General features: G+C 34.2%; 1 protein-coding gene across 1 annotated transcript in view; it reads left to right on the top strand.

Moving 5' to 3' along the window:
* The first annotated feature begins 1,283 nt into the window (after positions 1–1,283).
* nav2b (neuron navigator 2b) overlaps positions 1,284–11,968 on the top strand; it is a 131,182-nt gene continuing 120,497 nt past the window's right edge. Inside the window, 4 exon segments of the mRNA XM_056451251.1 lie at positions 1,284–1,551; positions 9,286–9,403; positions 9,849–9,901; positions 11,464–11,536. Of these exon segments, the coding sequence (XP_056307226.1) occupies positions 1,327–1,551; positions 9,286–9,403; positions 9,849–9,901; positions 11,464–11,536 (469 nt within the window). The 5' untranslated portion in view covers positions 1,284–1,326.

The raw sequence follows: 11,968 nt of genomic DNA on the forward strand, positions 1-11,968 counted from the left end.
TGCAGACACTCAAAACTGCTGCTCCAACAGAATTTCATCCTCCCAAAGCCTCGGCTCGGGGCTGCGTGAATAGCCAAACACTCGCTCTCTCAGCATGCCGTTAGAAATGCAACCGGGCATGGGAATGCTGCGACTTCCTAAAAAACAGGGCGAATGAAGCTTAACTTTTAAATGATGGTAAAACTGCATCACTTTAACTGCACTGGCTTCAAGGCAGTTTTGATCTTTGGCTGATTTTAATAGATTTATAGCTGTTTTGCTAGTGGGTAAATTGCGTTGTTGAGATGACAACAAGAACAAACAAATCTCCTTAGCCTTTTGCCTCAATTAGTTGTACTTGTAAAGTTGTAACTGCACAGATATTTATGAAATATTTGGAGCAAAATTAGTGTGGGAGAGTTGACTTATTTTTCCATTTCAATTTAAATATTATAATCTATATTCAAATTATTTTAAATATTTATTTTATAAAAGAAAGTTATACTATAAATATATGCTACTTTGATTATCATGAGATTAATAACACATATTTCAAAGTGTTGACAGCCCTAGTTTTATATTCTAATTTTTATGCTCTCAAATAGTTGGTAGAGAAAATTGTGAACTTAATATTTTCCAGGTAATACTTCCCTACATCATAAATAATATGTATTTATAATACTTTTGATAGAATAAAACTGTCTTTCTCATACAAAATAAAAATACATAACTGCATATATTAAGTAATTTCATTAATGGTTTGTGGTTCCATAAATATTTAAAGTTGGCAAGCGGCCATCATGACATTATAGCTGATTAGTCTGTCACCCAGGGGTGTTAGCATCGAGTTTCCTTGTAAGACACATCTGCTGTCTCACGAATGGCTTGTTAATCCTTCTCAAGCTTGATAGTCATGCCTCCCTGCCACTGCATCTGGAGGCTGTCCATGTGCAAACTGTAGGTTTCTTCTCCTCTGACAACAAATTGCATCCTTGCCTTTCCCCACTTATCTGTGATTTCTGCCCGCCGGAGTGTGTTCTTTCTATATCGGGCAACTCTGTGGAACTAGTAGCAGGTGGCAGGCGGAGTCCTACGCGGACTGCAGCTTCATTGGACAAGAAAAAAACACAGAAGATGCTGATGACGGGGAAGGATTTGGCCGATTGTCATGGGAAAATCACATTATTAGAAGGTTTAGCTAGACGTCTGTGCGGCAGTGCTGCATGAATGCGAGTTTGTGGATGTGCTTCCCATCGCTCCAGCTGTTAAGTCAGCGTGTGTGGTTTCTCCAAGCCTTCTGGATCTTTGTGCCAGTGTGCGCGTGGTTGAATGTAAAAGCATTAGAAGATGCCTGCTATTTTAGTTGCCTCCAAGATGAAGTCGGGATTGCCCAAACCTGTTCATGGCACCACGCTGCCCATTCCAGCTAGGGTAGTAGCCCACCAGAATGGATCTCTGAAGCCCATGCAAACCAGCCTAATCCCCCTGAAGTCTCCCATCTACAGGAGTCAAGGCAGTGCAACCTTACTGAGAAAGTACCAGACCGCCAAAGAAACCTCAGGAGACCCTCAGGTTGGAACGCTGATGCTTCATTTGTGTGTGACTTTGTGGTTATATCGATTCTTGTGCTATTAGATGAGCTTTTTATTCTTACTTTAAACGAGATGTAGTGATATATACAATAGCTTGTAGTTTTTGCTTGTTTCATCAATATAAATCAGTTGACATTTGAAGCGTATCCAAATCCTTTCATCAAAGTTGTCCTGAAGCAATTGAACAACACCCATTCTTGCCGTAGGACATTTTTTAAGAACGGTTTTGATTCACTTCTAATGTCGACTGCTGTATATCTCATATTAGAACTTAAAAGTTAGATCTAGTTCCTTATAAATGCAAGTTAAAGCTTTGACTTCATATCTCAAAGTGGCTTTGTTTCTAGGAAGATTTTTGACACGTTATGAATCAGTTCCGACTTTTTTTGCAACTCTGCATTGCAGTGTGATGTTGTATGATTGCTAAATGTTAGCTTAGTTTACACGCTTGTGACTTTGGGACTTATAATTGTAACTTTTATATCTCATTGTGTGTTTTTATAACTACACTACAACATTTTATTGAATTTTTTTTAAATAGTAGTTTCGTCCCCTGCGTGATTTGTTTCTTTTACCTCCGACTATTAAATCTTGCAATTTGTTTACTGTAGTAGCAGCTTTAAATCTCGCTTTGCATGTTCATATCTCATTGTGTGTTTTTATAACTACACTACAACATTTTATTGTAGTTTTTCAAAACAGTAGTTTCTACTTCCTACTCTTAAATCCAGCAATTCCTGCAAAGTTACTTGAACTTGTCGCTTTATATTTTAAATGTATCTTGTGTCTTGTAACTTGTCAGTGTGACCTAGTTTCTTGTAATTGTTACGTTGTTGCAGTTTGTCTTTATATCTTTCGACTCTGTTTCTAAAGTTGCGACTTTTATATTTGTCAGTGTGACTTTTTTTGCAGTTATAGCTATATATTGTAAGTTGATTATACATATAACATTTTTGACTTTGTTTTTCAAACTTTCAGATTTGACGTCTTGCAAAGTGACTTTTTCCTGTAAAAGCGACTTTATATCTTTAAAAGTGCTTATATCTTGTTATTACAAATTTGACATTTGACATTTACAGGAATCTCACAATTTAGACTTTCAAAATTGCAACTTTGTTTCGTGTACTTGTGTTGACTTATTTTTTCACATATATATAATTTTTTTATATCACAATCAGGACTTTATTATAGTTGTAAACTTTATATCTCGCATCTATGACTTTTAATATTTTTTTATGTTGTGACTTATTTACCAGTTGCAACTTTATTCAATAAAGTTGTTGCAACTTTGCATCTTACATCTACAATTGCTTTATTAATTACGACTTTGTTTCTTGTAATTGTGACTTTATATCTTGTAATGTGTTTGTATCTTGCCATTGCGACACTTGCTATTGACATTTTGACATTTACAGCTATATTGTACAATTGCAACTTCAATTTTCAGAATTGAAACTTTATCTTTAGGTTTTTGCTTAAGCCATCATATTTCACAAATTTCAAATTTGAATCGCACTTTATATTGCATTTGCGACTTTACCATCATTGTGAATTTTTAACACATTGATAACTTTGTCTTTTTGTAGTTTTGACTTATTTACTTGCGGAAACTTTATTTGATCATTTTTGCAACTTGTATCTTACAGCTACGATTTTCTCATAATTGCACATTTATTTCTTACAATTACGACTTTGTTTTTTGTAGTTCAATCATTCCTAATTCCTTCGGCTTAGTCCATTTATTCATCAGGGGTTGCCACAGAGGAATGAACAGCCAACTTATCCAGCATATGTTTTACACAGCGGATGCCATTCCAGCTGCAACCGAGTACTGGGAAACATCCATAAACACTCATCCACACTCATACACCACTGCCAATTTAGTTTATTCATTTCACCTATTCCGCATGCATGTCTTTGGAGTGTGAGGGAAACCGGAGCACCCAGAGGAAATCCACGCGAACATGGGGGAAACATGCAAACTCCACACAGAAATGCCAACTGACCCAGCTGGCGCTCAAACCAGCGACCTTCTTGTTGTGAGGCAATGGTGCTAACCACTTAGCAACCGTGTCGCCAGGTTTTTTTGTAATTATGGCTGTTTATTCTGCAATGTCACTTTATTTCCTGTAATTGTGACTTGTGAATTGTGACATATCGCAGTGTTTGTATGCCATATTTACGGCTTTGACATTTTGGCTATATCTCACAATTGACTTAGCTTCTGGAAGTTGCAACATAAGATCTTACAACTACATCTATATATATTGCGATATGTCTTTATATTTCACAATTACGACCTTGTCTCATGAATTTGTGGATATATCCTGCAATGGCTCAGTAATTAGCAAAAAGGTTACTGGTTTGAGCCTCAGCTGGGTCAGTTGGCATTTCTGTGTGGAGTTTGCCTATTCTCCCCTTGTTCGTGTGGGTTTCCTCCAGGTGTTCCGTTTTCCCCCACAGTCCAAAGACATGCACTATAGGTGAATTGGGTAAACAAAATTGGTCATAGTGTAGTGTATGAGTGCATGTGTGAATGTGAGAGTGTATGGGTGTTTCCCAGTACTGAGTTGCGGCTAACATATGCTGGAATAGTTGGCGGTTCATTCCTCTGTTGAGACCCCTGATAAATAAGATACTTAGCCAAAGGAAAATGAATGAATGTATCCTGCTTTGTGACTTTGTTTCTAGTAATTGTGCCTTGATATCTCACAATGAGACTTATTAGGCCCTATCATACACCCGGCGCAATGCGGCGCAGGGCGCAACGCAATTGTTGTTTGCTAGTTTCAGCTCGGTGCAAGAGTCGTTTTGAGGTTTTGCGCCACGCTGTTTAAATAGGAAATGCATTTGCGCTCATATGTGCACCCATAGGTATTCTGGTCTAAAAAAGGGGGCGTATTAAGGGCGCATTGCTGGCGCGTTGCTATTTTGAGGAACTTAAATAGACAATTCAATAGATCAGATCAAAGCTGGTCTATTGTCCAGCGCAGAGCGCGTTAGTTGTGCACCTCGCTTACACATTGCTTAATACATGTACAGAAATACGCAAATATCTTTACAAATGAAAAAAAAATTAAAGGATTAAAATATTACAAAACATATTATTTTCTAGCCTACATAAATATAAAAACCATACTTTCATGCCTTCTTCATCTCGGGGGGCTTTTTTCAGTTTATACATAACAATTTGCTTTTGTATAATGTTATTATTATTAGCAGTATTATTTATTATATGCATATTTATCATGGTTTAATTAAAAACAAGCTTAGATTTGTCCCCCTGTCAGGTTTTAGACCATATGGGGCATAGCATGTGTATTAGGATATAACTCAGTTTTTTGACCACACTTCGTTATTATTGTTCATTTATTCGTTTGCTGGTAATTAGAACTGAATTTAGAAATAGTTTTGAAACAAATCTTTGCGCTTAACAAACGAAATTAATAATGTAGGCTAATGGATGTCTGTGCGTACAACATGTTTCCCTATCCACGAGAATGAAAGTGAAAGTAAAAATGCTCATCTCTCATTCTCACGCTGTAGATGCTCTGTTTAACTGTTTTCTCTTTAGTGAAGTGTTCAGTTTTTCCACTTACAAAGTCCGCCATGTAAATAGCAAATGCGCTATGGCATGACGCAACTGACTCTTAAAGGGAATGGGAGATGAGACTCTGATTGGTTTATTCTCAAAACACACCTATAACTCATTAAGAAAATAAGCTCAACCCTTTTAGACCATGCACCGTGGCGCAAAGCGGATTTTTTCATCCTTTAAATAGCAAAAGTGGATTCTGACATGCCTTTAATGTTTTTGCGCCCTGCGCTTTGCACTTTGCGCATTGATTGTCAAAATAGAGCCCTATATCTCACAGTTGAAATCACAACTATGACTTTTATCCTCATAATTGCAACTTATACACTCAAAAAATTATGCTTGCTGTTTGTTCAAACTCCTTATTTAAAATGAGCTGAAACAACACATTTCTCTAGGTTTTTTTTAAACAACGTAATTGTTTTGTTCAATCCGCCTAAATTTGTAAAAACTAACAAGTTAACTTAATTCCTTTATGTAGTCCCAACACAAATTGATTGTATGGAACCATGGGATTTTTACAGTGTACACTGTAATAAAATGCTGGGTTCCACACAATTCGTTCATGTTGTCTCAACACAAATCGATTAAGTTAACTTAATCATTTTTACAAATGTAAATGGATTGAACATAAAACAATTACGTTGTTCCAAAAAAACCCTCAAGAATTGTGTCGTTTCAGCTTATTTTAAATAAGGATTTTGAACAAGCAGCAAAAATCACTTTTGCATGTACTGCAACTTACACTTCATACAACTTCAATTTTCCGTTTGACTAATTTGTTACAAATAAAGACTTTTATACACATAATTGCTACTTTATACATTCGATATATATAATTTTATATCTCGCAAATATGCTTTTTCTCACACAAATCTCGCATCAAGTCTATGGCAGAAATAGCCTTCCATACAGGGTGCTAATTGCGTTATTCATTCGTTCTCTTTCCTTCAGCTTAGTCCGTTTATTCATTAGGGGCTGCCACAGTGGAAAAAACGCCAACTTATCCAGTACATGTTTTACACAGTGGATGTAACCCAGTATGTGGAAACATCGATACACACTCATTCACACAAATATACTATGGCCAATTTAGTTTATTCAAATTACCTATAGCGCATGTCTTTGGACTGTGGGGGAAACCGGAGCACCCGGAGGAAACCCACGGCAACACAGGGAGAAACAAATGAATGCAAACTCCACAGAGTAATGCCAACTGCCCCAGGTGGTACTCGAACCAGTGAACTTCTTGCTGTGAGGTGACAGTGGTAACCACTGAGCCACCGTATTGCCCCTAATTATGTTATATACTGTAATATTATATCATTGTATAATGCTGAAATAGGGCTGTACAATATATCGTTTGAGCATCGATATCCCAATGTGTGTATCCGCTATAGTCACATCGCAGAATTCGATGAATATTATAAATATTATTCTTTTTTTAGTTGTTTATACAATGATGACTCTGTTATTTTATGTTTCATTGTTCAATTTCAATACAATTTTTGTTGTATTTATATACTGTATGCTTGTAATTTATTATCATTTATGCAAATGCAATGCTTAGAAAAAGACTTGATCATCCCAAATCTAAATCTAAATGGATGAAATATTTCCAAATAGAGCTTTTGAAATCATCTGGTGAAGTTATATTCATATCCCAATATATATTGCATAAAAAAATATTGCAATGTCTGATTTTTGTAGCATTTTAACTTGAATTTCGATCTGTTTACATTGGGACATTGGGAACCAAAAAGGAAGGAAGGAAACGAATTCAGACATTTAAAAAATGTTTTATTTTTTATTGCATTAAATATCAAACAGAGAAAATATCAAGCAAATTAAGGTTTACCAAGTGTATATTTATTTAAAAAGTAAAGTTCTAATTATTTTTAGTTTCAAACTTTGTTGTGTCCATATTCCACTCTGACTTGATCTGCACCAACTGCAGGGTTGATGCAGAAATAACACTGTGCCACAATACGTGTTTCAATTCATATTTCCATCTCACCATTATTACCACCATCATACCTTCTGTTTTCAGAGCCTCCCGCTGCAGGCTCATGTGTTTATACTTTAGCATGTTAAAAATATTATGCCTAGTAAGAATAGACCTGCTGACCTGGTCAAAGCAAATCGTCGGTGGAAAGTCGCAATGTCCGCAGCAGCGCTTTGTACGTTTACATCTACGCGTGTGTGCGTACATGTGTTTATATAACTTCATACGTCCAGTAGAGCCACGAAGGAAGCGAAAAGCCAAGTTCTTCATGTGGCGGTGTAGAATGAAAAGCTCAGCCAGTTGGCCTGTAATTACGGCACACACACACACACACACATAGAGGTTTTACTACAGTGCTCCATTAGCAGTGGTGAGCCGCACTGCAGGTGGGCATTTGGCCATATGGACGCCACACACACCAATCCCAGAGGCCAGTAGTGGGCACTCTTTTGCAAACACTGCTACTAATATACTACTGTGCCCTTAAACTGCACCTATGTCCTTCTTTGTATTGGCCTCGGTGCCGGAAAATGCTTCACTTTAACGAAAAAGGCGCAGAATGTGTTTTGGTACAAGGACTAGGTTGACACAGTTGACTGGCCTGTAAAACAACGTGACGATTGGAGTTACAAGTTTGTTAAATGTCTGTTTTTAGTTTTGTGTTTGGAAGTTGCCATTAAAACAAAGTCAAGGACTCCATTATAAGGCTGTTTTCCACTCCTCACATTGTACTCTTTTAAACTTGGTTATAAATCTTAAATAGAGAATTGCTAAATTGCAGGTACAATCTTTGAATATTTAAAGAACACAGATTATAACATTTGATCTAAGACCTGATCTAATTTAGTATTAGCCCTCCGAATTATTTTTTTATTTTATTTAATTATTTATTATTTTTTTAAGATACTACTATTCAGCTTAATGTGTACTTTAAAGACTTACTGTAACTAGGTTAATTATGCAAGTTAGTAGGGGTGTAGTACGGATCACAGCCAACAGTTCGGAACACACGTGACCCGCGCATTAATATTTTTTTTGAACCTGTAGGTTAATCCAACATTTATAACTATTGCAGTGAGATCGCCTCTCACATTATTCAAATAAGTGTATGAAAGCATTTTGGCTTCCCTGTAAAATATAATGAGGACAGAAAAAGTTGTGGTGTGACCTCAATGCGTTCTTATCAATGGATTTGAATGTTTTCTGTCACTGTATGTTTAGCCTGCATTAATGCCTTCAGTGTAAAGCTGCAGAGTTAAACATTAAAAGATCGTGACCTCAATTCAAACCCGTGTAACATCAATGATAAATAATAATGATTTGCATATGTTTATTAATTCTTCGAAGCACTGCATTCAAATCTGAGTTTGATCAAGAGAGATTCAGTTTTTACACTTTTTCAGTTTGTTACAAACAACAAAATAACACCTAAGTACTGGGAGAACAGTTTATAGTTCAGATATAAACACTGAACTACCTGTGGTGTTATTTCAATGACAAATGTCGTGAGCGCAGTATTAGAAGTCGAGATCGCATTTATGTAATAGCCTACGAGCATGCGGATCTACGAGCATGCACGCCCCCTCAAATATAAGCCGATTTAAGACAGCGCAGATCTTCTTGTGTGCTTTCAAATAAACGCTGCTGAAGTGCGATTTAGTGCGTTTATGTATGTCTCCAATTCACTTACCCTTATAATTACCCTTATAATTCACTTACCCTTTAATACGTTTTGGTGCGATTATCACCCGCTATTAAAAAAATTAAATGTTTTAAATGAGAAGCTGTAATGTAGCAGGATGAATGTAGCGGAAACCATGTATGTGTGTATATATATATATATATATATATATATATATATATATATTCATTTTTTTATTTTATTTATAATTTTTTAGACTTTTTTTTTTTTTTTTTTGCAATTATTTGTACGACCAGACTATTCCAGACGTTTTCTTTATAAATTTCTCTGTCTGCACTCTAATATGTAAATGGTAGCTGATGGACCACAATGTGGTCATTTGTCTTTCATCCATATAAGTTTCAAACCCAGAGCTGGATGTTAAGTGTTTTTTCCTCAATCCGTCGCTGTCTGTTTTTCTTTGCCTGAACAGATTTATACAGATTGGGCAAACCACTACCTCGCCAAATCCGGACACAAACGCCTGATTAAAGACCTCCAGCAGGATGTTGCAGATGGCGTTTTGCTGGCAGAAATCATTCAGGTTGTAGGTAAGATTAAAGTTATAAAATAATTTTCCATATTTCAAGAAACCCTTCTTCTTCCCTCAGATGAAAAGAATACATAAAACCTGCAATTTTACTCGCCTCTACCAGTCATTTTTCACCATAATGAGGAGGGAGAGAAGGAGGAAAGCAATGGACACACACACGAGCATAACAGAAACTCACCACCTTTATTACTTTGAATGTGTTTTATGGGATCTGTTTCTGAAAAGGGGCAATTTGTGGGTGGTTTATGGGGCTACAAACTGAGTTGTGAACATTTTAATAAGCCAAAATAAAATAAACATATGCCAGAGGAGGTTATGCATTCCTGTTCTCATTTCTGTTGTAAATACAAAAGACCACACCACAATGTATTTATGAAACCAAGTAACAGGTGGAAAATATTGTTGCTTTAATTAAATGTCTCTGTTTTCTGCATTTTATTCAGCAAATGAGAAGATTGCAGATATCAACGGATTTCCAGAGAGTCGCTCTGAAATGGTGAGACTAAAATCAAAATCTTTTGTTGTGTTTTGTTATGTTATGTTTTGAACTTTCTTTAGTTCAAAAAACGATATAAAAAGCCTCCAAAAAGGATGAAAAATTAAGTGATTTTAAAACTTAAAGCAAAAATATTTATTTTATTTTGTTTTGTGTTTTGTTATTTCTTTTTCTTTTTTGTTTCTTATTATTTCTTTATATATATATATTTTTTTTTTGTCTATTGTTACTTATTATTTTATTTTATTTCTTATTTACCACAATATGTTTTATTTTATTTAGTTTAGTTTTTGTTTTGTTTTATTTTTATTTTATTATTTTATTTTATTTCTTTTTATATTATATTATATACATTATATAATATTATTAATTTTATAATTCTTTACTGTTTCTTATCATTTTATTTTATTTCTTTTTATATCATATGTTTTATTTTATTTAGTTTCATTTTTGTTTTGTGTCATTTTTATTTTCTTCTTATTTTAATTTATTTTATTTTATATTGTATTATATTACATTATATTGTATTATTTTTATTTTTTTTGTTTCTTATTATTTATTTAATTTTTTATATTATGTTTATTATATATTAATTTTTTGTTTATTGTTTCTTATTATTTTATTTTATTTATTTTTGATATCCTAAAATGTTTTATTTTATTTCATTTCATTTTTTTTTTGTTTTATTTTATTTTATTCTTATTTTTATAACAAATAACATTATATTATTTGTTTTATTTTTTTCTGTTTTTATTAATATGTTATTTATTTTATATCATAATATGTTTTATTTTATTTAGTTTCATTTTTGTTTTGTTTTATTTATTTATATTTATTTATTTTATTTATTTTTATATTATGTTACATTATATATATATATATATATATATATATATATATATACTATATATATATATATATATATATATATATATAATATATATATAGTATATCATATTCTATTTCTTATTATTTTATTTTATTTCTTTTATTTTATAATATGTTGATTTTATTTTATGTGAAATTTTGGTTCTTGACTTGATGCTGATATTACATTATAGAAACAAAAAAAAAAGTGTTTCAGTATAAATTTGATCTCATTAAATTATATATTTAAAATAATAATAATAACTAAACGCCTGTTAAAATCTTCCATTTAAGTCAAACATACATCACTCCAAATATAACTAAATAAATTCACCCAAATAAATAATTGGGTGAACTGTCCCTTTAAGAATCCATCTCTTTGAGGACAGTGGCAGGTCTTGTTGACCTTAAACCCCTGGTGTAAATCAGGGTGCAGCAGCCCATCGTCTCGCCATGTCTCGCTCAGGATATACATTGTAATGTCACAGAAACACCACAGGACAGACCCACAGGGTTGAAAACCACAAATCTCCCCAATTGAGCACCATCTGCTGGGTTTATGTTTCTTCTACACCTGAGTATAGCGTACAAACAAGCCATGGTGGGCTAAATTTTCCAAGCAACACTTAAACAGAGGGTTATTAGGCTTGATTTGAAATGCATTCTCTTTATTTTTGTCCATGTTCCTCTCTCAGATTGAGAACATTGATGCCTGTCTGGGTTTCCTGGCTGCTAAAGGAGTGAATATAAAGGGACTTTGTGCTGAAGGTGAGTCTTAAAGTGTCAATTTAACCCAAAGGAAAATGTTCTGTCATCCCTCACTCTCATGTCATTGCAAACCCACAAGAGCTTTGTTCATCTTTAAGGCACGAATGAAGATATCTTGCAGTAAATCAGATTGCTTTCCCCTCTTTTCAAAGCCTGCATTTCAGAAAATTAAATCCATATGAATTGAGTGGTCAAATCTTCTAAAAGAAATCTTCACATATATTTTGAACAAATTTAATTTCAGCTTTAATTGACTCTTTTTTTTTAATCAGTGAACATAAACAAGCTCAACCACACCAAACAAATGGCTCAAACAAAAGGTCTTTTCTACAAAAATATCCAAATGTTTTCGGCTGCTCGCGGCACTCGCTTAATATCAGGTGACTTAGCTCTGCGCAGCCTTCAACTGCAGCTCGTGCTGTATTGAACAGA

This window comes from Danio aesculapii, chromosome 25 (assembly GCF_903798145.1).
Source record: "Danio aesculapii chromosome 25, fDanAes4.1, whole genome shotgun sequence".
In the NCBI taxonomy this organism is placed as follows: Eukaryota; Metazoa; Chordata; class Actinopteri; order Cypriniformes; family Danionidae; genus Danio; species Danio aesculapii.